Source organism: Gymnoscopelus microlampas (assembly GCF_963454915.1).
Source record: "Gymnoscopelus microlampas genome assembly, chromosome: 20".
Lineage (NCBI taxonomy): Eukaryota > Metazoa > Chordata > Actinopteri > Myctophiformes > Myctophidae > Gymnoscopelus > Gymnoscopelus microlampas.
In genome coordinates this window covers 34,794,090-34,821,791 of record NC_139957.1, presented here as the reverse complement: position 1 = coordinate 34,821,791, position 27,702 = coordinate 34,794,090, and the positions used below count along the sequence as shown (strand labels likewise).

At 42.2% G+C, this 27,702-nt stretch overlaps 3 protein-coding genes across 4 annotated transcripts; 2 read left to right on the top strand and 1 right to left on the bottom strand.

The window, feature by feature from the left end:
• Nucleotides 1–10,182: 10,182 nt before the first annotated feature.
• Nucleotides 10,183–10,797, top strand: LOC311036107 (ras-related protein Rab-1B-like; the record flags this gene model as incomplete). The annotated part of the gene is made up of 1 exon (XM_084044629.1): nucleotides 10,183–10,797. One exon carries the CDS (start codon nucleotides 10,183–10,185, stop codon nucleotides 10,795–10,797), a length of 615 nt encoding a protein of 204 aa, XP_083900755.1.
• A 3,188-nt stretch (nucleotides 10,798–13,985) lies between these two features.
• Nucleotides 13,986–14,604, top strand: LOC311036315 (ras-related protein ORAB-1-like; the record flags this gene model as incomplete). 2 transcript variants are annotated; one of them, XM_084044937.1, is made up of 2 exons in its annotated part: nucleotides 13,986–14,178; nucleotides 14,407–14,604. In XM_084044937.1, the coding sequence occupies exons 1-2, from the start codon at nucleotides 13,996–13,998 to the stop codon at nucleotides 14,602–14,604; spliced, it is 381 nt and encodes a 126-aa protein (XP_083901063.1). In that variant the 5' UTR covers nucleotides 13,986–13,995. The 2 variants fall into 2 exon arrangements, with proteins under 2 accessions (XP_083901063.1, XP_083901062.1); XM_084044936.1 differs by having other exon boundaries at nucleotides 13,986–14,604.
• Nucleotides 14,605–17,340: 2,736 nt separating this feature from the next.
• LOC311035790 (solute carrier family 12 member 7-like) lies at nucleotides 17,341–20,361 on the bottom strand (the record flags this gene model as incomplete). Its single annotated transcript, XM_084044238.1, has 1 exon — nucleotides 17,341–20,361. One exon carries the CDS (start codon nucleotides 20,359–20,361, stop codon nucleotides 17,341–17,343), a length of 3,021 nt encoding a protein of 1,006 aa, XP_083900364.1.
• Nucleotides 20,362–27,702: the final 7,341 nt, after the last annotated feature.

Genomic DNA, 27,702 nt, shown 5'->3' with positions numbered 1-27,702 from the left:
ATGTTTGATAATAGCTACTTTAATGCCCTGAAAATCACTAAATGTGTGTTTAATCCTTTGTTGGAGAAACCTTTTCTTTTTAAGACAATGGATTCGTATGTGGCGTGGTCAGACAATTAAACTGTAGGAAAAGATCAAAAACAGATCTGTTCAGAAGGACCCATTTGCTGCAAAAGCAAAGGAGGGCAGAACTGGACAAGTAAAACTTGTTGAAAAAGATTTTTACCGTTGAGAGAAAGTGTTTCAAAGTGTCCAAAAATAACAACATATAACTGTAATAACACTCATAATCAGTGGAAACCCTTTATCCACAGCCTGGGGTCCACAATCACCATCAGACCTCCAGCTTATACATTTGCTCACCTCTGATTAAAGTTAGGAGCCCTTGCATGAAAGTAGTTGTGACACTGCATTCCTTTAAATCGTGTCATACCCTTTATCATTATCTAATCACTCATCATGTACATACAAGGTGTATGATGTTTTTGACTCTGACCTTTTTTTTCTCCATTGTTCCACATATCTTACATCACAGCAAGGTCTAAGACTTTCTCATCATGATAGAAGATTTCTCATCAAGATGTCACTGTAATGGAAAGAAACCACAACTATCGAAGCTACCATACCAATCCAAAACATCTTTTTGGATTGATAAGGTAGAACTGGTAGAACTTGATCTCCTCCTGACCTCAAGTAACACTGTCCTCTGAAAAGCCAGCAATCTCTATAATAACCATATGACACCCACTCACTTCTGCACCTAAATGGCCCTTTGCTCATGTAAAGTGCGATGGAAGCACTAACTGTACTGATAAGACCCAATTATTGAAATCCCAAATACGGAATAGACTTCCATCATGCCACTTAGACTCCTGGCAGTCTTAAGGTTTTCTTCAGAATAGGTAACCTCTTTAACCCTGGCATCCCCATTTTGGGCATGTCATTATAGGCCAAGTAAATAAATACATAAATAGAAACTTTTCTGAAATGTTTCGAAAATACCAGATCTACAGTCTCTCAACATGTCATGATGTAATGTGTTGTGAGCTTGTAGATTGGCTTTAAAACAATGACTTATATTTCTTTGTGGCTCAGTGGTTAATGCAGATATACTATCATTGTAAAATATGTAGCACATTGGCATAGACAATATGGCACATTGGGAGCTCATTATGTATTTCTGGTAAAAAAATATGAATCACTTATTTTGTATGTCTGTGGCAAAAATTAAATATCGATGAAAATGTCCATCACAAGCTGGCATGGCGATGACCCCTGCTTGTAATGGAGTATTTCTACATTGCAGTATTGATACTTTTACTTAAGTAAAAAATGTTAGTACTTTTTACACTACTGTTCATCACAACAATAATAGAACACAATAACGTGTGTGTGTGTGTGTGCGTGTGCGTGCGTGCGTGCGTGCGTGCGTGCGTGTGTGCGTGTGTGTGTGTGTGTGTGTGTGTGTGTGTGTGTGAGTGTGCGTGCGTGTGCGTGTGCGTGTGTGCAGGGACGTGCACGTGCCTGCGTGTGTGTGTGAGAGATGTGTGCCCATGGATAATCTCACAAACTACCAATCAAGTCAAATTGTGCTTCTTATTGCAACAGCTGTACTGTTATCTCTATCTGTATCTGTGATATTCATGTTGTCATGTTTGGTAACCGTTTTATAAAACAATAACTCACTTGAGTCCATGGTACTATATGGTATGTTGTCCTTATATCACAGCTTTGGGGGTTGAACAAAACACCTTAGCTCAGATGTATTTGGATGTGCATGCATTCTTTCGCTCTGCATATTGTCATTATAACAGGTACAGGATAACAAATAATAGCACACAAAGATATAATATCCGCATACTTATTTTTGACACGCCAAAAGAAACTTCGGTTGAAACTATTCTGTAAGTTTCAACCGAAATGGTCTTCGTTGAATCGTTAGATACTGTACATAAACCAGAACATGTAAAATGGTGCATTTATATAGCGCTTTACATAGATTGTGCGTTACATTCACACACACATTCATACACCGATGGCAGAGGAAACCATGCAAGGCACCAACCTGCTCATCGGGAGCAATTAGGGGTTCAGTGTCGTGCTCAAGGACACTTCGACACTAACTCTGGGAGAGTCCGGGATCGAACTGGGAACCTTGCGGTTGCCATCCGGCCGCTCTACCACGCACTCTACCCCTGAGCCACTGCCGCCCCATGTAGAGTGGTGGGGGTATCTGTCACGGTCCAACCTCGAGAGCTCCTGACGTCAGAGGGGGATGTGACAGAGTGATGTCACATGGCGTCTGGAGTATAAATATGGCTGCATGTAGAAGAGCATCCATCAGTGTGCTTACGGAGTCAAGACCTTCTTGAACTTATAAGAAAGTATAGCTTACAGAGATGGAAAGACTAGAAGAGCTTGAAGAGTCCCAAAGAAAACTTAAGCAGTTAACCGATGAACTGATGACCTTCCTCGAACTTGCAGAGGATGAAGTTAATCGTCTGCAGTCAGAGACCTCAACCCTCTCGAGCCAAGTGAAAAGTCTGGAGCAAAGTATGGAGCAGTCCTTGAGAGATGCCACACAGTTTGAAGAGGAGCTTAGCAAGGACACGCTCCTCCAGGATGAGGAGCAGAGCTGTAAAGAAAAGCAAGTTACGATACTGGAGACATTACATATGACATGGCAGAGCCACGTCAAATGTCCTTCCACCTTTTTATCCTTTTTATTCTTTTTATCCTTTTTATCCTTCTTATCCTTCTTATCTTTTCTATTCTTTTCATTCATTTTAAAGGGGAATTATCGTTTTTTACTACCTGAGCTGTATTTTTAGATAGTTATGAGCTAATTTTAAGGATGAGTGTATGTTTTTATTCATTTACGTTTTTCTGCAACAAATGGGTGATATTTTATCAATATTTGGCTCTCTCCTATTGATAATATAAACTCAAATCTCGCTCAACTCCGAGATCTCGCCATGAAATCCCCTGTGGCTGTGATGAGTCGTATAGGCAGAGGGGGCGTTATTGATTCTACCGGAAGCCTAGTGTTCTGTTGTGTACAGACATGAAAAATAACTATTCTCAAGAACTTACCGTATTCATGGCGGACTGTTCAGCTGATGAGGATATTACAGATGAGTAAATAGAACAGATGAGTCAATATGATGGCTATTCCTATTTGTTTGAGACAGAGTACCTGTATACATGACAGACGGAGAAGTATAGACACAACAAACTGGGGGAGATGAAGTGGCTGCTAGAATTAGTTGTCTTGTGGTTGGGTGCTTTGTTCCAAAGCCCACAGATATAGAATTTAGCTATAAGTTGTAAAGACTGGGACATGTTGATACCTCAAAATCGGTCCAATAGTCCATGGATGATCCATAGGACACTGCAATATTGTCACCAGATTTCCGGGTTTCCCTTGTTTGATCGGCTGTGCTTTCATGTTCCTAAAACAAACTGGAAAAGGTGACCCAAACCAGAAGGACCAAATGACCATCCATAAGTGATGGATTAATGAGGAGCGTATTACCGTTCTTCCAGCCAGTACATTCTAATCACCAACCGTGATGTACTGGAATGGTCAATCCAAGGTGAGTGTCTGGTTTAAACAATAGAAGAGTACTGACCACCTGCATTGTTATAGCCATCAGATTGGGTTCGAAGAGGATACATTATCATTCAATATCATATGATGAAATGTATACTAATAGAATATTCAATGTCTTACTCACATTTGTATTTTTCTATAGGATATTCAACAGTCTGTATTTTAACAGTTCCCTTGTAATAACAGCAGAACCTCTGTTAGTCTCCCTTATCAGTCAACCCTGTGAGTTACATCTGGGTCTAGAAGGCAGAATAACAACTCTCGTATTAGAGTACTTTGTATACTCAATTGTGCATATATTTTATTTTTTCCATTTTCCACGTTCAATCATTTGCAATAACAATTGCAGTACAACTCTATTTCAGTTTCTATACATTCTGATGTGACCGACCTGTCTGATAATGTCCATGAGAATGTCCAACATTCTGTGCGATTATTTCTCCTGTTAAACAATACATTATACAACTAGGTAATTCTGACCAAGCAATCTGATTGATTGAAATAGTCTCTCTACTCTACCTGTGCTCAAACGAGCATGACAGCACACCTAATTAAAATATGAAAACCAGCTGTGCTGATCAGACGGACACTCGCACTTCAGTGATGCTTGCGGAACTTGGCTCCACCTCGTTCCTGACCGCATCACTGTCGTGCCAATAATCACGATAACGCACACCCTCTCATGTGATATTGTTTGATTATCTGCATGCTTGTCCTTCCACCTGGGACCTGCAACATATGCCAGTATCAGAAACAACAATCGACGATTAAGAGTTAAAAAATATATATGTAACAAATTTCGCAGAGCAACGGCCTTGTTTGTACAGGCAGAGGCATACCCTACTTTATTATCAATTTAGAAATGAATGGGACCATTTACAAAAACACATATCATGGTAATTGATTGATTGATTGAATACTTTATTAGTCAGAAATGTAAACAGCACGTCCTGGGGAATTGTTTCCATTGTGGTCCTACGTACTCAATTCATCAACATAGCATAAACCCCCCCACAATAATACATGTCATAAACAAATACAAAGGAGAAAAAGGAAAAACCACAGCAGTGAATGACACCTCCTAGGCTCCTTTCTGTGGGAATTTGCATTTGCCTAAAGGAAGTAGAGTCTGCACACTGGAAATACTGAAAAAGCTCTGCTGTATTTTATTGCGTCAATGTTTCAATTAATCAGATCCTCATCAGGACATATACATATCTGTAATATGTCCTGATGAAGATCTGATTGATCGAAACGTTGACGCATTCAAATACAGCGGAGCTTTTTCAGTAGACTCAGACTCTACTTCCTTTTGTGATACTGCTGTTTGTCGTGCACCTTGGCCACAGATGTGCGTGCACTACCTTCCTCAATTTGCATTTACCTCCCCTTTGTGGTCTCCTGATAGATGATTTTTCAGGTCAGCTTTGAAATAAACCAGTGATATTTATGACAATGATTACTAATGTGGTGATTTAGACCCGAGCTGGGTCAAACCAACGCACAACCTACCGTGCCAATAGAGCTGAGCCCGTTTGGCAGAGTTGTTGTGGCCAGGTCTTGTCTGGGGCACTACACTAAGGTAATAGAATCAAGTGTACAAGGCCGGTCAGATCCCCATTGTAATCAATGCCGTGTTAATTCCTCTGCAGCCAGCAGAGGGGAATTAGCGACACCCTCTAGGCCATTAATGAGAACTGCAGTGCTGAAAAGCACTTCCTTATTGGCCACCAGGTCTAGCCCTGTCTCTGCAGTGATTGAGTGTGCAGCACTGGCTGACACTTCTTTCCGACACCCGCCTCGTTCCAGGGCCCTCTCGGTTGCTGTAGAGGTCTGGTTCGCTGGCTGTACCCTCTCATCACCACACTGGGACTCCTCACCATCCCATTGGCTGGCGCCGTTAATGGATCCTCGGTAGGTCGATCATGAGAAGCTCTTGCTTCAAAACCCCACGACCATCTCCCGCATTCAGCACTATGTCAGCGTGTCTCACTTCCCGTCTCTCCTCTCTCAAAACCCTCCCTCCCATGTCAGTCCATCTCTCTGTGTCCTCTTTTGAATGAACCCACTTCTCAGTTCCTTGGTCCAGGACTCCATCCCGTTTCTCTCACACTGCATGGCTGGCGATGACATACCCCTCGGCCAGAGTGGCAGAAAGGTCCATGCTTTTTAGGAACGAAATTAACTCAGCTGTCGTTGCTTTAGGCAATCAGTGGAGAATGAAGTTCTCAGTGGCAGAATAACACAAAGCATAATAAACCCAAGGCAAAATACAACTCAAAACATGCAATAGAATAACTCACAGCACACAAAACATTTACAGAAAAATATACAAAATAATACCACTATGCAAAATAATACCCATAAACACCCATAATTAAACAGATAATAATACACCCTCATTCTACCCACAGACAATCAGGTACATAAACCAGAACATCAGTGAGATCATTACATCAGAGGGTGTTGTCACAAAGTGATGGTTTGTGGAGTATAAATGTGGCTGTATGCAGAAGAGCATCTATCAAGTGCCCTTGCAGAGTCACACCTTTTTTACTTCTAAAGCATAACTTACAGAGATGGACAGAATAGAAGAGCTTGAAGAGACTCAAAGTAAACTTAAGGAGCTAAACGATGAACTGATGACCTTCCTCGAACTGGCAGATGATGAAGTTAATCGCCTACAGTCCGAAAATCAAAAACTCGTAAGCCAAGTGACAACTATCGAGGAAAGTCTGGAGCATTCCATAAAAGAGACCACACAGCTTGAAGAGGAGTTTTGCATGACCAAGAACGTTTTGGCTGAGGAACAGAAGAAAATGATCGATAAAGAAAAGCAAATTAAACAAATGGAGAATATGCAGAAGCAGCTGAGAAAGCAGGAGGAGAAGATGACTGAACAGCTGAAAAACCTTCAGGAGCAGACAAGCAAGGATAAAGAGCAGACAAACAAGGATAAAGTTAACATCAGCAAACTTAGAGATGAACTGCACACCCTTCAGTCCCAAAGGGATGGGGGTCAAACTGATCTGAATGAGAAGGATGACATGATCCAGAAGCAAAATGAGGAGTTGAAGCAGTTGAGAGAGCGCTATGATGAGTCCTCCACTATTATATCAGGACTCAGGGAGAATAACCAGGACCTTAAGAACAAACTGGAGAGGAAGGAGGAAGAGGCCCCCCGTGTATTGTCTCGACCTGCCACGTCCATTAAAGATGAGGTACGTGAGCCCCTGGCAACTCCTTCATATGGGGAGGGGAGCGCAATGTTCAAGGAGGAAAGGGAAAGATTTCTTCATTCCAAAGCTTTGAATCACAACGTCAAGATACGTAACCTGACAGCAGGAATCTGCATCCTGGTTTTTACTGTTTATCTGTTTGTCGTGGCTTACATTGGATCGACAAATTTTGGTGTAGACTCTGCCGTCTGGACCTACTCCCTGATACAGTCCCAATGCAATCTCAACTATGTTGATGGCAGTCCACCTGTCTAGCCAATGTGACGCATCCCCTTTCTCAGCCTGCACATTGCCAACTTTCCTGACAGCTCTCCTGTTGAATTCCTCAATTCAATACCCACCTCCTCCATGACCAGGTTACTTGACTTTTATTTAAATGCTAAACCCTTCTTTTTTAATAATACAAACAAACAAACTAGTAAGGGGGTTGTTTGACTATTAATACCGTAATTATTTGCTTTAGTATTTAGAGTAATGCAAATGTAAGCAGGAGATTGTAAAGACACAATATAGTTTTCTATGTTTGCTACCAAGCATTCAGTTTCTCCTTGCCTGCCTGTTCTGAATAGGTTGTAGGACTTGACCCTTAACTGCTTAATTAACTAGAAAGGGAACATATCTCTGGTTCAATGTTTTGCATTTGTGGTTCCCTGTGAGTGCCTTTGGAGAGGTGTCCTTTGGAGAGGTATGCTTTGTAGAGGCCCTTCAACATGTGATTCCAATTTGGGTCTGATTTATGGCATTTTTTTGTGTGTAACAATAGGCCCGAAACAATGGTTTAGATGGCAATGTACAGGCAAACATTAGAGGGAGAGGGTGTTGCATGCAGGGCCCAAAATGGAGGATCTCCAATTTTGTGTTTAGCTGGAGGAGGTTTGGGACATTTGATGTCCCAAACTTGATGTCGGGAAGACATGTTTTCACACGTCTTCCCCCTTTTGCGTTCCCTTCATTGGCGTCCGGTTGGTTGGTGCCCACACCAGTACAAAACATTGGTGATGGCCCACAAGGTAACCAAGGGCATCATGGGCATGGCACCCCGTAGCTTCAGGACATGGTACAGCCCTCTTAGAACGAAGACTGTTCAAGCCTTTCCTAAAACACCCTGGCCAGACATCCTAGACTCCCCCTTGATTTACCTCTTCAGACTCCACCTTGCATCTGCTCGTGTCACCTGTTTTGATAGATGCTATTTAACTATATTTTTGTTAGTTTGTTTTTTCTTGACCACAAATGTTAAGAAACAAAGACACAAACAAAATGTAAATATCTTGCATCCCTAGTGACAGGACTTCATGCAGTTCACCTTGTAGCCAGATAATATTGAGAAGGAATCAATCGTCCTAAGAATTGCTGGAAAGGATGTGATTGGTTCTGATACCATCAACACAATGTTGTCTGTATTAACATATACTTCTTGTGCTCAGAATCCCCAATTTGACCCCCTGGATGTTCTGTGATTCTACAGCAGGGATATCAAACCAGGCACAAGATCCCAAAACCTAGATCTTTGGGTCTCAATAACTTCACAAACATCAATAAGGTTTTGGCTAAATCGATTCTCTTATTGATTAAGCAGCTTTGTATAGTGACGTCATGTGTTGACATTTCATTTAACCAAATCACTGATGTGCAAACTGTCCATTGTCTCTAATAATGCATTTGAATTAAGATAGACACAATGTCAATATCAAAGCAACTCAATCTCAACGTTGCGCATCACAAGGTATACTCTGTAGTATGACCGAAAATAACAGATCTACAAGCTAATAACACGTCAAGATGTGACACATTTAATAAAATCTGCAACCTCTCATTTTAGTCTTAAAGGAAAAGCAACAATATGTCCGCTTTGTCACAATCAAATTATAATAGTTATGATTAGACTTCCCAATGCAAGTATTCACTTAATCCTGTATTATGTAACTTTAATTAGTAAATTATATTTTGTCCAATCTGTATGGTAGAGTAATACAATGCTTTTTCAATTAAGGTGGTTGTATTTGTTCTTCCTGCTCTTTTATTGAGACATTTAAATTCTGTGTCTGGTTTGACACAACTTTTGACACATCTATGAAACATCTGTTTCTGGATTGACATGAATTTTGACCTTCAGGTCAAAATCCTATTTCTCCCATGAGCCATCAGGCAGCGGCTCTATTAGCTCAGTGGTATAAATGTCAGCACGTGTGCAGGAGACCCGTGTTCGAATCTAGGGTCGGAAGAGCATGAGTCAGAACATGTCACAGACTGAATCTTCCCTACTGCTCGGAGCTATATTTCATACCTGTTACCTGTTACCTATCGAATGAAAACATAGGCGCACCACCGGAAGTGGAGGGCTGAGGGCAGAGACCAAACGCCGGTTTCCATCAAGTCAAATGCAAAAGTGAAAAACGCTGGGGCCGCTGTGTTTCCTTTTTATTTGACGATTGAAACAGAGAAACAAGTTTATTGTTTTGCCAAATAAAACATGATTCACTTGCCTTCTGTCTGACATTATTTGGACGCTAATGACTTGTGTTAATGATACAGTAGGCCAAACATATATTTAACATTGTCTTGTCAGGGACCCCCAAATCCATATTTATTTGGCCACGCGTACACCCATTTGGAAATATTTTGTCCCAGGGACCCCCATAAGAGAAAATATGTCAAGAATATGTCAACTTCATCGATTTCAAGAAATAAAAAGCAATGCAGTTTTGTTAAGGATTTAAACATTTAAGCTCTATTGTATTTGTCAGCTATTCGAGAATATCCAGTCTACAAGCTCACAATGCATCGCAATGTGACGCATTGGGAGTTTGTAGATAGGCAATTATTTGAAAAATGTAAAATCATGTTGAAAAATCTTGACATATTTTCACTTATGGGGGTCCCTGGGACAAAATATTTCCAAATGGGTGTACGCGTGGCCAAATAAATATGGATTTGGGGGTCCCTGACAAGACAATGTTTAAGAACCACTGATATAGAGCCCTTGGGAATACGGTCAAATAAGTACAGGGTTTTAAGTGGTTAAGAGAGGACGACCTAGAGAGAAATGTGTCCAACATCCAAGCATACAGTGCCAAATTCAGAATAGTCATGGACGAACTGCAAAGGCTCCTGCGCAAATTGGCACTGTTCGTTATGCATGGCATGTGTGACGTCAGACCAGAGCTGACTGGTCAGCCCATATAAGATGTTGAAGATACCTTTTAAATATTTACTTCCAGAAACACAGGATTGACGTATTCAAATGAAACAGGCCGAGAGAGAATTCATTAGCTGATCTTGAATATACGACAACCTTGAAAGGTTAATCTACGACATAAAATTGTTAAGATGAGCGAATTCGACTATTTATTCAAAGTGATCCTGGTTGGCGACATTGAAGTTGGAAAGACTTGTCTCCTTCTCCGGTTTGTAGATGACACGTATACAAACAAGAATATTAGTACCATAGGTGTGGACTTCAAGAGCAAAACCGTACAGGTAGATAATAAGAGCATCAAACTTCAGATATGGGATACGGCCGGTCAGGAAAAGTTCAAGACGATCTCCTCTAGTCTCTACAGTGGAGCCCATGGCATTATTCTGGTTTATGATGTAACGGAGGAGGATACCTTCGACAATGTGAAACAGTGGCTTGAGGAGATCGAAAAGTGTGCCAATGAGAACGTCAACAAGCTGTTAGTAGGCAATAAGTCGGACCTTACAAGAGAGAAATTTGTGGATTATTGTACAGCTAAGGAATTTGCTGACGAATTAAAAATCTCTTTTTTTGAGGCCAGCGCCAAAAACGGCACCAATGTCGAGGAAGTCTTCATGACCCTGGTGACTGAGATCAAGAAGAGAATAGAATTAGAAGGGCCCGAAGCCATGGCTCTCGCAGCACAAGGCGGAGTAACGGGCGACGGAAACAATAACAAAATCGGTGGTGGCTGCTCAATAGCCTAACAAAATGCACTTGGGTCCCTTTTGCTAATTTGCAAAATGTAGTTAGGAATCTTTGTGTCTTCTTGGACACTTCACCACTTAAAACCTATATACGTTGTTGATTGTACTTGATCCTCTTCCTTTTTCCCTCTACACCAAATCTCTGGTGAAAATAGCCAATGTACAAGCCTACTTTTGCTGATTGTTACCCCCAGAAAAGGGACACTAGGGTTCGTTCATATGGTTAATTAATACACTAGTTTGTAGTGTTGTGAAGGTCAGTTTTTATCAGCTTAGAACCATAGCCAAATTAAAGCTGTTATCCACGCTTGTATCATCTCATCTCATCTCATCTCATCTCTCAGCTTGAACTACTTTAATTCCACTAGCACTCTCAGTGGTTTCAATGAAATGTATTTGCGAATATGTGTATTAGCGATTTATGATTTGTGTTTTACACTTTAGTCTTGCTTTTATGGTTCATGATTTATTATTAGTACTGTTAGTATTGTTGCTATGTCTCCTATAGCATATACACGTGTTTTGTCTGCAGTTACATGGATATGCCTTATTGCACATTTATAAGCCTCATGCCTTTTGTCTCCCTGCATGCTGATGTGGATACTCCTGAAGGCTTCTTCATATATTTTTATTCTTATCTTAGTTTTTCTTATTTTTCGTATTACTATTGTCATTGTAGCACAGTACTTTGTGGACCGCACACAATAGCTTCTATTTTCGCTTCTTGTACCTGCATGTGACAAATAAAACTTTCTTGATTCTTGGACTGAGCAGAACCCACTGAGCAGCTTCCACTGAGCAACAACCGGATTTGAAAGCACTTTTCACAAGAATGTAGACTCGCTGAATAATGAACTCCAACAAGTTTATTAATTAAGTTTTATTTATTATTATTATATTATGACAGCTATTATTATTTCCTTACTCAAATTTTGATTTGTTTTCAGGTTCAATTATGCTTTGTGATGTAAAATAAGAAATAGAAATACACGTACTTAAGACACATAATTGCGACCGTAGGTCGCACTTACTACAGAAAGCTGCTCCAGGTGTCCGTCCGTCACTCCGTCACTCCGTCACACACGTCACACTTTTGCCCTGCTCATATCTCCGCACCCATTGCCCCGATCCATGCCACATTTTGCACACACACTCCTTACCTGCCAAACTACACCCTCCAAGGACCCCCGGAGCTCCAGGGACCCCCAGCTGCCTCGGGGACCCCCAAGTGTAAAAAATGAGCACATGTGGACAAATTACCAAATGACCACCCCAACGGGGCTGCTCACGGGGCATTCCCGGGGACCACCCACTCCTGGTGCTCCAGAACGGATGCAAAAGTGGTGGCGCCCCCAGTGGAGGACCCCCTGCCACTGCAGCTCACATAAAATGCCGTAACTCGGGGGCTTGCCCCCCACAGCATTCACTCTGTTACCCATTTGCAACAGCTACACATTACACGTTTTCTGCCCACATAAACGCCACCATGTCACAGCTAACCCCACATTTAGACCACCAAACAATTATATAGTTTTAAAACTATCCATTGCCCACACAACTAGGAACCAATCGCCGTTACAGCCCTCTTCTGTATACATGTGACATACGGTCGCTTATCTCCCGATTAGGGAGTCTTACTGGTAGTCTACTAAATAATTTACTCACAAAACTTACTTTCCTTTTTTTCATACTCCATTATACTTTGGGATGCATTTAAAACAGACTAGCATTATAAGCTACCCACAAATTATGTCTGTATTTAGTGGCTGACATTTTATTTGTATTACAATTACAGTTTTACAGTGTGGCTCTGCAATCCGATCACTGCAAAACCTTGTATGCACACTGCCAGCCACAGAAGTACTTCCACTAATTATTTTCACACATTTTAAATGTTCTATAATATTTAACGATCTCATAATGGAAGAAAAAAGGGCCTTGGATCAGGCTGAAACCAAATTTAGAGTCATAGGTCATAGACGGCTGATGTCACAGGCTGGTCACATGAGGTGATTGGACACGGAGCCACACCGTTTCTATGTGGATGTCATTTCCTAGTTTTTAGCGGCGCTAGAGCGGATCCTGCTCTATACCTGACTTTGTCCATGTTCACCGTCAACGTTCTGATTGGTCAGACCCGTCAACAAAGTGATTGGTCAAGCTTCACGTGACACATGGCTATAAACACATTATAAACACATATCGATGACATACCAAATATTTTAAGTGAGCGTTTATAGCGCCAACATGGGCATGGGTGTGGCCTATAAGTGTCATGACCAAGCCCCCAGGACCAGGAGGGGTTTTTGAAACGTGATTGAACAAGTGGCCAGATCTGGTATTGCAAGTGTTGCGCATAAAGGATACTATACTGCGCATGCTTTAATATGACCTGAAACCCTAGTGGTGGTGCGGAAGGAGAGTGTACTTCTGGGGGAGCATGCCCTAGGTGAGCAACTTTAATTGAACTGAATGGTGGGGTTGGGGGTGTCGGTTCTCTAGTTTTTATGTAGCTGGTGTGGGTGTGGTGATGGTCTACTGTAATGATCCAAAATAGATTTTTATTCAAAAGGTAAGAAAATATTATAAATAAATAAATATATAAATAAGGACTTTTGATGACAGAGAAGCTTGCAGCTTACAAAAAAAACAAAAACAAACAGAACAAGCACCACAATTGTGGCACTGCATCTTTAAATGATAAAGAACAACAGAGACATACTCCAGGTCATCACAGAACCTCTTGCAATGATGTGCCATTAATGGTGTTAGCTTGTTGTTAGTATTAGAAATGTTTTGGCTGGAAAGTTGATTTGAAATTCAGTGGATTTAAGAGAGAACTGTGTGCGGATAAGAACTCTCCATGTAAAGGCATACAAATGCCAAATTCAAGACAGTCATGAGAAAACTGCAAAGGAGCCTGTGAAAATCGTCGTTGTTAGGCAGGCTTGGCAACAGTTTGTGAATGACATCAAACCATAGCTCTGGTCAGCCTACATAAGGTGTGGAAGGTGAGAGAGACAGTGAAAGATATTTGGAATTTATCATCTGCATTTATCTGTGTCAGCCTTTGTTACTTTCTGATAATAACACTGTACTTTCTTGGTTGCACTACACGCTTTAAAGGTTAATAATCTATACGATAATAAAAAAATCTGTCAATAAAAATAAATTCAGTTTATTCTTGTGTAATCAACGATGAATCCCGAATATGACTACATATTCAAACTGCTCCTGATTGGTGATTCCGGTGTTGGAAAGTCTTGTCTCCTTCTCCGGTTTGCAGATGACATGTATACAGAGAACTATGTTAGTACCATCGGTGTGGACTTCAAAATCAGGACCATAAAGTTAGACGGAAAGACCATCAAACTTCAGATATGGGATACGGCCGGTCAGGAACGGTTCAAGACGATCACATCTAGTTACTACAGAGGAGCTGATGGCATTATTGTCGTTTATGATGTCACAGATCAGGAGTCGTTCAACAATGTGAATCAGTGGCTACAGGAGATTGACCGTTACTCCAGTGACAACGTTAACAAGATGTTGGTAGGCAACAAATGTGACCTTACAACAAAGAAAGTTGTGGATTATATTAAGGCTAAGGAATTTGCTGACAAATTGGGGATTCCTTGTGTGGAGACCAGCACAAAACAAGGCACCAATGTAGAGCAAGCCCTAATGACCATGGCGGCTGAGATCAAGAAGAAAATGGGGTCCAAAGCCACGGCCACCGCATCAGAGAAGTCCAACATCAAGATTCAGAGCAAGCCTATCAAAACTTCCAACAGTGGCTGCTGCTGAGCCTCCCCCCCGCTCAACCTACCCAACCCCCCTCTCGCCTCAATTGATCTCAAATGTTACCATGTTCCACAGGCAACAGAGAAACCAAGGGAGAAAGTAAGAAAGGAAAGGAGAGAAGAGAGAGAGAGAGAGTTTGGGATGGAATCCCATCAGGTTTGGTAGATGAGTCACTTTTGTAAACATGTCTAGGCATTTTTCTTTTTCTTGTGGATGAGCTGCTACCACAGCTCCCAGTCTGGTGATGAGATGTCCTCCCTCCTCTCATAATCTCACACATGAAGGGCACTATACATGACAGCCCATCAATGAGTACTGTGTCCAGCAGTGGTGCCTGGAGTTTACTGAACATGAGGAGGAAGAAAATGGAGGAAGACAAGATCAAGGCCGAACCTCTGCATCGGCCCATGGCCTGGTCATCGACGATGATGATGCGCCAACAGAGGCCAGCTTGCAGTCACACCCCAGACATGATCCCACCGCTAGAGGGTGACGATGCTGGCCCCCTCTCTCATATGCAGGAAGAGGGTTAAGTGCTGGAGCCCTTTAGCCTCACCGTTTCCAATTGCATCCGTTTATTTCAGATACAGTATGTATTTTTTTGTAATTGTAGTGACGTGCATGTATCTCTATCTGCACCCCTTTTTTGTTCCAAATACAAATATTCTGGAGGCTGAGGAAACGTTCATCTCTGCAGAGCAGAAGCTCTGCTGAGAGGACTTAATTTCTCTGCTTGTCTCTGCTTGTACCCAGGGACCCCCAAATACGTCCCTGGATACAAGCAGCGACATGTTGGTGTGACATCTGCAGGACTGTGCAACGTATACAAATATACACACGATAAAAATACAAATATATTATGGAAAAGAAGATACTGTAGCAGCAACAGGAATATTATATATATATATATATATATATATATATATATATATATATATATATATATATATATATATATATATATATATATATATATATATATATAGTATAATAGAATAAATTGTAATATAATAAATAAATGTAATTATGCACATATATGTGCAGTAAGACAAAACTGGAATACAGTACACTTACCTATGTACCTATTTGTGCAAAAATAACCATGGTGTAAAACACAGTTATTTACAGATGAATTACAGATGAATGGAAGACCTATGGGAATGAGGCAAGACCTGATCACGTTGCAGTGACAGCTCTATGTGTTGACCCACAGCGAGCTATAGAGTATTTAGAGTTAATATATAATATAACACATACTGTAAGAGCAGGGTATTTCCCAAGGGAGTCGGCACTGTTGCCATCGTGGAGGAGACCTGGATGTCCAGGGCCACAAAGGCAAAGAGGTGTTGTAGGTTGGAATGCCCTAATGAACGTTGTCCAGAGAGCAGGATGGTTGAAGTTGGAGAGCCTTGAGATTTTGTTTTTCCTTTTGTTTGTCAAAATACATTTAAAATGATAATACCTAGGTAGAGTTGAGGAGATTCCTGGCTGGGTTTCTTTTTCTCAGATCCCAAGATCCCAAGACTGTTAAAATATTTTTTTATATTATTTTTATAAATAATAACAAAAAACAAATATTAGGCATCCGGGTGGCATAGAGGCCTTAAATGAGGGGAAAGGGGGGAGTTTCACAGCATACATTTCTACTTTCAATACGTAACTATTGTTGTGGTCATCTTAATAATTTTCACCCCAGCTTTTGTTCATCTCTGTATTGTCTATTTTCGTGCTGTGCATTGTGTGTGTGTGTGTGTGTGTGTGTGTGTGTGTGTGTGTGTGTCTAGCTGAAGTGTAGAGACCCTTGGGGTGATGTTGCACTATTAACAAATAAAAACAAACTGAACAGAATTGTGGAGAAAGTGCAGTAAGGAATGAAGACATGGGAATTGACTGAGAAGTCGAACAGAGAGACAGACAGTGTTGCGGAATGTCTCAGAACCCCTTGTGATGAGAGCCTTTTTCAGACAAATTGCGTTTAATGCGATTGGAATTTAACGTGGGACATTATTGACCGTAAAGCCACACAGAAGCAGATGTGTTTGAATTTCCCCTTACCCCTTCTTTGACGTGATCTGCAGCACGTATCAAAGGTGTCATTTAGATGCGATTTGCATCTGAACAAGTATTAAACATATACTGTACGTGACAATTGAAACAATGTTGCACCACTCCCCCTTGCCAAACAGATATGTGAAGCAATCTTTTTATCATATGTTAATTGCATTACAGTACTGGTAGTGAGGAGTAGTGACACATTGCTGACTGTGAGAGAGTTGAATCCAGTTGCTCTTCATCTTTAGAAATGATCCCTTCCAGTTTGGAGATCCTCTGGATCAGGTGGCACAGCCCTCAAATCTGTACGGTGAGGTGACGTTTATGGCCCGGTGGTCGCTGGGAAAAGAGAAAGAGCTGTAGCTATAAATATAATTTGTGACTGGGTTAGCGTTTTGCCTTTGGCGTGGTATGTTGTAGGCAGCAGCACAAGGCAAGACCACATCAGCCCAGTAAACAGCTTGGTAGCCTTGATCTGCTCTAGGCTAGCTATTGGTGAACGTGACCGATCTGAGCATTCAGTGACTAAGATCTATAACAATGTTAAAAAAGCAAAGCTCAAACAACCGGAATCCAAAAAGTGTAGCTTAAAATGACATATTTTGACTGAACACAACGGCATGCATCAATGGCGATGGCCTGTTTGTGCAGGGTGGGGAGCCATTGTGTGTGCTTCAGTTTCTTTTCCTAGGAGTAAATGGTAACGACCTCACGACCACCACCGCGAACCAAGAGGACCTGGTTGAGGCCCTCTAACATAACCTCCAGGAACTCCATGTAGTTTGCATCACCTTCTCTGTCCTTCGGTGGCCCGGGCATGTTGAGCAGAACCAGATGAGCTCCCCGGGACTTACTGACAACCAGCTCATTCAGCCTTTCCGCTGAGTGCATCCAACAAACATTTTTCTGGTTTGGTGTCTGGTTGAGGTCAGATGCATCAACGTTGCCGTTGGGCTTGCGGTGGCGTTTCTCCTTTACGTGAACCTGCTCAGGAGTGGTTGTGGCCTTGTTATTGGGCATGGCATGAGACCCTGTGTTTCTGTCGTGGATCAGCTGGGCCTCTCTCTCCTGCTCTGTCTTGGACAGATGCATCTTATTGAGCCACTGAGACCTTTGCTCCATCACGAGTGTCTTCTCATAGGTGAAGGCTGAGATGTCACTGTCAGGCATTTCCACCACCTCCACTTGTGTGTCCAGTCGGAGTTGGTAGAGGAACATCTGTAGGTCCTTCTTCATTTGGATGGAGTTGTCATCCATCTGGGCCACAGTGAAGACACGTATCTTGCATTTCCTCCACACCTTGTGCTGTCGGAGCAGGAAGGGAATCAGAATCATCATCCCTCCATCATGAACCACCCACCACACATCAATGGTACCTTCCCCCATACGGTCCTGGTTGGTAGGGAAACTGTCCACGTTCTTGGCTACAAGCAAGGCCTGTTGGGCAGCTGTGGTCTCACGCACTGTTTCTATGAAGTTCTTCCAGGACTGTCGGGAATTGGACTGCTTCCAGGTGGCAGGCCAGGCCATCAAGACCGAGTTGGGTTTCATCCCTCCCAGCCCGGCTAATTGGATGAGGTGAGAGAAGCCTTCTCGTAAGTTGGAGGACACCACAACATGGCAGAAACCCTTGGTACATTCTGCTGTCATGGATGACTTGATGTTCTGTTCAGCTTTCTTGGCCTCAGTGTATTTCTTGAGATAAGTACCTTTCAGGACATTCCCCACTATAATCAGGCCTTTCCCTGCCTTCAACTGAGTGGTAAAGGACAGCAAGCGAGGATGTTTCACAGCCAGATCTGTGTTCATGTTAAGTAGAACCAACAACTGAGGCCTCCAGTTTTTGGCATGTGGTGGTGACTCCTCAAGGTTTCTGAGAGCATAGCGTGCAGCATTAAGAGACATACCCCTGATCCCATCTCCCCACTCCGTCTCTGCCCCTCTGTATTCAATGTACTTGTAGATGCAGCCAGCAATACCCATGGCTGTGATAGCGTAGACCCAATCGGAAATGAACATGATTGCAAGACACAAACTCATACCAAGGAATGACAGGGCCCAGTGATAGTAATTGAAGCGTGGTCTCCAGTTGGGTGTGCGGAGCAGGGTCTGAAGAGCACAGGCCAGGTTGACAAACATGTAACACATCAGGAAGAACATGGAGGTGATGGGAGCCACAACGTCCAGGGAGGCGATGAGGATGCCGAGCTCACAGATTCCTGCAGTCAACAGCAGTGCCCAGGTGGGCTCACCATTAGCTTTACCATGGCCAAATACTTGTAGGAAAGGTATAATGCCATCTCGAGCAATTGCCTGCAGCAGACGTGGGGCTCCGGTCAAACTCTGAAGTGCTGCCCCACAGCAGGAGAAAAAGGACCCAATCACGATTACCCAAGGTGAGGGCCAGGACAGTGTGCCAATCACAAGGTTCCCTTTAACAGACTCACCAAACTTGTCTCGGAGCACAACCCCCTCAATACAGGCACCAAACAGTATAACACAGCTGACATAGATGCTGGAGGTAGTGGCGATAGCCAGGATGGTTCCAATGGGGATGGACTTCTGGGCGTCTCGTAGATCCCCTGACCGGTTGGAACCAGCCATGATACCTGTGACGGAGGGGAAGTAGATACCGACCAGCAGGGTGAAGTAGGTGGTGATATCGTTTAACACGTATGGCTTATAGATGTCCTTGGAGTTATCAGCTACCGAGGAAGACACCAGGCGCTTGTTTTCTACCAGCATGCCCAGAGGACCATAGTTTGGCCACATGTTGTCCGAGATGACCCCACTGGTCAGCCCAGGGATCCCCTGCAGCATGTTCACTTTGTTGACACGGAAGTACTCGTCACAGGTGGCGTTGGGCTCCGGCCCTGAGCAGAACAGATTCCACAGCTCAGTGGTGACCGTCGTGTTGTTGATGATTTCCGTCTTCAGACACTTGTCAAAGTCATAGTTCTGCAGTGTACGATTTCCCAACAGGCATACAGGGAAGTCTGGAGGGTCAAAGGCGGACTTGATGACACCGGCATAGATAGCTAAGATGGATACGATGACACAGGTGAGGAAGACCAAGGCCAGTTTGTTTACGTACTTCATGCCGACAAATACAACCAGAACCACGAATGCCAAAAAACAGGAGCCATAAACACGCATGTTATTCAACAAGGCATCCACCTCGTCCTCCATACTCTCAGCCACAAAGATGGCCGCCTTAGGCTCGATGTAGACCAGCAAAACTTCTATAACACCCAATATGTACATAGAGCCAGCAAAGGTTGTTCCCAGGTAGAAAAGGAGGCCCACAGCTCCACCAAACTCTGGGCCCAGAGATCTAGAGATCATATAGTAAGAGCCTCCAGCTGGTACCATGCCATTAGTAGCAATTGCACTCATGGATATTGCAGTCAAGAAGGTACAGAGGCAGCACATGCACACCATGACCAGAGACTGCACGATGCCTGCTGTGCCGACAATCCAGGGGAGACGCAAGAAGAGGATAACCCCCAGGATGTTCTGAAGGCAGGGCAGGTAGACACCCATGAAGGTGCCCATTTGAGGTTTCTTGACAGTTTTCCTTTTGTTTCCCTCATTTTCATCATCCTCCTCATGTTCCTGAGCCCCCTGTGTTAGATTGGTGTAGTTTGACAATTTATTGAGAGATGAAACCATAGGTTTGCTCTCGATCTCTTCTTCGAAGAGGGCCATGTTCTTGACATCATAGTTGTTTCCTGTTTCATTTGTGTTGTCTGTGGTGCATTCACCGACCCGCACGACAACAAAGTTCTCGCTCATATCCCCTGTGCCTCCCTCTGTATCTCGGCCACTTATTGCATGCATTTCTAAGGCAAAAACAGGCACAGCAGTTAAGCACTTGGTGGTACGCAAACATGAAAACGTCTTTCTTCTTTCACATTCACATTCAATGTGTTGAATGTTCTTCAACAAATTGTTGTATATAGGCTAACCAGAGCTCTGGTCTGACGCCACACACACCACATACCATTACCATGCATGCTTACCCATGCCGATTTGTGCAGGCGCCCGTGCAATTCGTCCATGAATTTGGATGTTTGGACATTTCTCTCTCACATAATTAGCACTGGATCCACTGAATCTTGATGTGAACAGTTATTATTATTATTACATATATTATTATTATTATTATTATCATGCCCCCCAGCATTTCTGCTTTATTTCAATAGTGACGGTGAGAAAAAGTCATAAAAGGCAGACAGAGACTATGACAATGACACACAGCAAACAGTCGGGAATCAAACCGGGAACACACTTAACAAGGCATTTTGCACCCATGTGATTCTTTATTGTTTATCCCCATTTGTCTACACCATAGTGGAAACTATTCTTCCTGTGTTCCCGGCAAAAAACATCCATTACAAATCATACAAGATTCGGTACAGCATGTTCAATGCTCGTGAATATTAACCATTCAGCTATCGCGTTTATCCAGTCGAAACACTTCTAATGATACCACAAGTTAACACCATTACTTGGACATCACTGCCTGCGGTTATGTGCCAACCTGGAGGATCTGTGGTTCACTTTTCCAATTAAATAAAGCAGTTTGGATTCATTAATCCAATCTTAAATTTGTCAGAGAAAGGCGCATGCATGAAGATATTACAGGTTTGTTCATTTCTGCAGCAGACCAGATCTACGTCACATCCTGGAACTAATAATAGTCTTAATATGATGATAATAATAAATAATAATAATAATAACTATAGGTTTGGGCCGCTTCGCGGCCTTCACATCTAGGCCCGATCAAAACAAAAGCTGCTGCGGCCAAAGATAAAGGTGCTGCGGCCAAAAAGAAGGAAAGCTGCTGTGGCTAAAGTGTAGTTTTATATTAATTGTATTATATTCATTGTACAATATGTAAGTACACTGAAGGCGGGGAAAGGAGCCTAAGTATTAGCCAGAGCACTGATCAACAGCCTGTGGCAAGTTTCCTTTTATGCAAGTTTTGGGGCAAGTGGAGTGATCGTGTGTTGTTGAGCAACCCCGGACGTACTTTTTGAGGTCATTTCAATTATAGTCATTTCAATTATAGTAGTATAATGGAAACCTCAATGGAACCTCAATGGAAACAAGCCCAGGGCTTGTTTTTGAGGTCCTGTGTATTCAATTCATTCGAGTTGTGCTCAGTGGAGCGCAAATCTCCACCAGGAACGTTACGGACATCGGTATGCGGATCAGGGATCTGCTTTGTCCTGTGTGTATTTGTGCGCACTTGTGTGTCTTTTATGCAGAGGCCTTCTGTAGTAGCATCAGTGTAAATAGAACCTCAATCTTCAAATCTATCAACTCCGTACATTGATTGGTTCCCACCTTCCCAAACCTGTACAATCAGTGCTCCTTCTTCCTTGTAAGAGCTACCTGGTTCTTATTTCGGGGGCTGTCTGTGTGCTTAGCAAACTTAGAGACAGTTTGTCACCTATATCAACATTACATTTAGAGACCTGCCTTAACAGAAACATGTATATTTTGTATAAGGGGTTATCGTTTCATACGTTAAGTGCATCTGTTGGATAATCAGTTCCATGCCAAGTGTCTTTATAGCTTTATATATTAGTGATACTTTCTTTTCAACTGTAACTGTTTAGCACTTCAGATAAGTGAACAGACCAGTGCCAGTCTTTGTATTTTGTTTGGATTAGGTTAGAATAGAGGGGAGGCATGCGTTAATCCGACAGACCTTTTCTCCGACTATGTGGCATCCGCGTGCGGTTAGGGTTAGGGTGCGGGTTTGGTTCGGGTTTAGTATTGGATGGCTTTGTTTATTGTTTTCTGGTTAGTAGTTAGATACGTAGGGAGATAGCTTTAGGGTATTGTAATTGATATAGGCCTAGTAATGTTTTAAACAGCTAACCAAGTACACAGGGGAAAATAATCACTAGTCGCAAATTAACTGAAAATTAAAGGTGCTGTAAAGTGATCTTTCCTCCCCTTTTAAATAAGTGTTAAATAGCTTAATACGTATTCCCATAGCATTGTATTCAATAGCAAAATAAAACAGAAAATACATTTTCAGGTGTGGATGCCAATTTCATCCAATCATGAGAGGGGAGGCATGCGATAATCCGACAGACCTTTTCTCCGACTATGTGGCATCCGCGTGCGGTTAGGGTTAGGGTGCGGGTTTGGTTCGGGTTTAGTATTGAAACGTCGGAGCGCTGCGCTGTCGGAGGAATGCGCTGTCGGACTAACGTACTGCACCCCATGAGAGAACGTATTTGGCAGCGCTTTGGATATCCTGTGTCCTATACTATAGGACACAGGATATCCAAAGCGCTGCCGAATCCGGGACCTCAGATTTCAGTCTTTGTCCAGTAAAAACTGAGTGGTCTTCACGGCCCTGCAGACCAATATGCTCTTCACTGCATTATCCAGCAACATTATGCCGCCAAACACACAGCTATAAACACTGATGGACTTTTCATCCCACTAATAATATGACAGAGAGAATACATCATAGACCCACGTGGTCTAATGGACAAGGTGCCTGACTTCGAATCAGAACATTGACAGTTCGAGACTCTTCCATAATTATATTTGAACTGGGACTACACACACGCACGCACGCACGCACGTGTGATTGCTCTAGGCGTGGTGAGCAGTGATTAATTAGGTATAAATAGAGCTCAGGTGTGAGACAGGCTTTGGTTCAGTTCAGATGGAACTCCAGCAAACAGGTAACTGACCATTATTATTAACCACCAACATTTAACAGCTTTGTTTAAAATAATTCAGTTTGGGGAACTGGTCTGTGAAATAATGACATTGAAATGGACTAAATGAGGCTTTATATTTTAAACTCTTTCAATCTACACTCTGTTCCAATGGCTCATAGTGTCATCTAAACCAATGGTTGTTAAACCTTTACATTTCAACTCTGACAGTGTACAACTGGTCCCTTTTTAGAACAGTGTACCAATGCGATGGTCCATTTGGTTACAATGTGTACACTCTCAGAGTTGGACTGGTAAGGGTCAATTTGGTTATAATTGGGGGGGGGGGGGACAAGGCTATCCACAATGGCCCATAAATGTTTGTAGATCTACTATTTTCTAAAGATTTTTATACATTTGAAAACTGAAATGGCATATTCTGCATAATGAGTACTTTTACTTCTGGTACTTTAAGTACATTTTGATGCCAATACAATTGTACTTTTACTCAAGTACATTTTGAATTCCAGACTTACTTATAAAAGTATTTCTATTATGCAGAATTTATACTTTTACTTAAGTAAAACATTTTAGTTATTTTTCCACCACTGGTAATTAGAAGTGTGGGTGGGGCTGGCAAAGCTACATCCACAAGGATGCATGCATGTTTTCCTAAATGTGACCATGGTCATGTAGGCCTACACAACTGAACACTTTTCTTCTGCCTTTTCAGGATATGAAGTCCAAGAAAAAGTCACCAGAAGAAGACATAAGGTAGGCACTCTATGCTGCTTGTTCAGTGAAGAGCTGCTTGCAGTGAAGATTGGCGTTCAAGGTAAGAACTCTTATGCTGCTGCTGCTGCAGTGAAGAGCTGCTTCTATGCAGTGAAGATTGGTGTTTAAGGTAAGAACCATGTTTTTATTCCTTTTGCTGCTGCTAGGGGTTTTGCGTTACGTCGTTCGCGTCGCGTCGTTCGCGTAAAATAAAAATAAAAAACACAAAACAAAGGCGCAGGCATGGAGCTCCTGGTTTTACTGGGATGGGGTTCGATTCCCTGCTGCGCCCTACTCATTGTGTTGGCATTTATTATTTTATATTTGAACACCCACATTGAATTGTTACATTGTATTATACAGGCATCATCCTGTATCACTATATAGAGCTTCAACCTTTTAACTAATCTAAAGATTACTTCAATCTGAATATTAATGTGTAGTTGTCCAGATGTATACGTATCAGCTCTGTGCGTAACTGGTTATTTGCAAGGTGTTATGTAATGTTTGGTTAAATCATCCCCTTTAAAGGTAGGGTAAGTGATTTTCTGTAGTTAAAATAAGTGTTAAATGGCTCTGCTCTGATAGTTATCATTGCTTTAGAGTGTTTGTTCAGTAACAGGAGTCCATGTCTCTCCACCTCTTTAATGAACAAACTGCATTTTCAGGTCAGGATGCTAATTTTATCCCATCAGGATGGAGAACTCAGACAGGATATAGATTAAATAAGTGAAATTAGAAGTGGTGACACAAAGAAATGAGCAGACAGAATTGGAACTGGAACGCTATAAAAATGAAGCTGATCTCTCTACTGATTGGCTGAATGTGTCACCTACCTGACATTGTATTTTCTGTTTAATAAAGAGCTGGAGACTATAAAACAAGCTTCAAGCTTCCCAAGTGGTCAGACTTGAGCGCAGAGGGAAGCAGTGAGGGGTTAAGTGTCTTGCTTAGGGACACTTTTAGACACATTGGGACCTTCTGTTTCTGAGGCCACCACTCTACCTATTCAGCTATGGCCGCCCAATGCTGTGAGGCAAACACAGATTTAACATAGAGACACAGGATGCAGTGGCCCATATAGGTTCATGTGACATCATCAAAAAAAGATACTGCTTCAATCTGACCAGAGGCGTAATAAGCAAGAGTAACTAACACCTGTATGAGTGACCAGGGATAAATGCAGCCGATAAATAAATCCATGATCTGATAACAACGGGGAAAAGGGAGGGGAGGGGGGCTTAACCCTTTAAGACCGGGAATAGATTTCTTTGGGAAATTAAAAAATAGCAGATCTACAAGCTCGTAGCACGGCACTCGATCTGAATATATCTCTTGAATATATATTGAATTTTTTGCGGCGCTATGAGCTTGTATATCACCTATTTTTGAATAGCCCAATAAATCTGAAATGATGTGATGCCTACTGAACCAGGTTCTGTCATTATATTATAACGGCCGAAAAGTACCCCCCCATGCCGGAGTCATACCCATGACCCATGGCTCAACAGTCCGGTCAACAACCCCCTACGCCAAAGAACCCAGCTCCAAGTTATGGAATCATGGGGACGCTACAATATTATCTTTTCACATACAAACAATAATGATCTTGGTCAATAGGTGGCAGTGCAAGACCATGGTATTAACCTGTTTTTCCTTCTGGGTTTGTCGTCTAGGTAGTCTAGTGCGCATGCCCTGCTAGATCCTCTCATAACTGAGAGAAGACTCGGTGGAAACAGACCATGTTTCTCTGGCCTACCGTGTAACTGTCAAAGTTAACAGAAATTAATTGTAATTAATTGTAACTTGCTATTTGTAGCACTAACTGCTTGGTTCTCCGTCAAACCTGAGTTTCAAATTCAGGCCATTCATTGATCTTCATGGCTGTGACTGATTTCAGTCTTTGTCCAGTAAAAACTGCATCACAGTGTTTGATTTGGCCAAGTTAATCATGCATCTTTTAGTTGTGTCAACTAAACTGGAGGGTCTTGAGCTCTTTTACTATAGTATACTTCAAAGCTGACCTTGGGCCTCGACCAAACGGGAATGCACTGGATGCTTTGAATTTGCCAAAATCAAGAATACACTCAGACTGCATGCTGAAACCCTCTGAGCCACTTTGTAAACAGTTAGTTGCAACAAATCATTGAAGAAGCAGACCTGCTAGCTCAGCTGGTCAGAGCGTGGTGCTAATAATGCCACGGTCGCGGGTTCGTTCCCCGTATGGGCCATAGAGTACTAATTAGAATGTATTTGGTGCATCTGTAGCCAGTCAGGAAATGTCCCTCCTAGGCTACTGTGGAGATAGACATGCCACATCCCCTCCCACTTCCTGTTTTCCAAATTGTTTGGTTCACTATAAAAGCCACACTGAGCAGGGGCTTCTCCCTCTTCGATCCCTGTTGTAGCAGGTTGCCTCTGCTCGGTGCAATGCCCCGGGTAGGTGTATATTGTAGTAGGTGAAAGTACATGTATGTTTTACCTGCTTGAGGCTGACCCTTTGTTTGTCACACTTTAGGCCCTGCTCCATAGTGACCCTGCTCTCCTGTGTTGTGCCTTCCACATGGGTTGTGTTCAATAGTCAGACAGAGGTAATTGTCATTAATGTGTTTGTATATTATAGATTTGTTTTACAGTGTATTAATGTCTATCATTTGTTTCTTTTGTAGACTATGACTGCCACTGCTGTTTTGTTATGTTTGGGTTTTGTTTTATATTTATTTCAGTTATTTTACTATTATTTCCCCCAAGAACTATTCAAGCTCCCCTTATACTGTTTTCATACTCAATTACAGTGAATAATAACCTTTTCTTCTCTGTTTCTGAGTGCTACAGGATTGGTGGAGCAAGTGGCCCTCTGGACGGGTTAGGTGGCTAGGCTCACAGCGGTGCCCCCCCCCCCCCTTACTCATTGGTATTTTGCACTCAACCTTCCTTGCATGCTTTTGCTTTAATGTATTGAATGCCTTAGCTTCTCCTCTTAGGGTGTGCGTGTGTAGGACACCTAGTCGTGCTAGGCCATAATTCGACTCCCTTCCTTGTGGCTACAACCTACCATCCTGTGGTACTCCCTTTCCCTTTTCTTATTGCAGTTTTTAGTAGTGTATCAAGAGTATATAGTGTCTATTTTTAAATGATATTTAAACCATTCTATACAATAAAGTACTTTTAACTATTGATGACTTGTTGAATAAAAACTATTGTAATCTTGGGGGAAAATCCTTGTCGCAGTCCCATTTATTGTCACATGTGTATTAAGAATCTGTTTCAGTTTTGAGTATTTAAAGTGTCTGTGTAAGTTAAAACTTCTAAACCAAACCCGGGCCACGGCCCGGTTACACATCTATAACATGCAACATCTCTCTTTTGTTAGGCAAAAACTGTCTCTGCACATTCAATATGCTCTTCACTATCCAGCAAGATGCCACCAAACACAGAGCCATAATGCCTGATGGTCATTTCAGCCAACTACCTTTCTTACAGAAATAATGCAAAAGCTTCATATAACGACTGCGTGGCTCAATGGATTGATCTTCATGGCTGACAGATTTCAGTCTTTGTCCAGTAAAAACTGAGTGGTCTT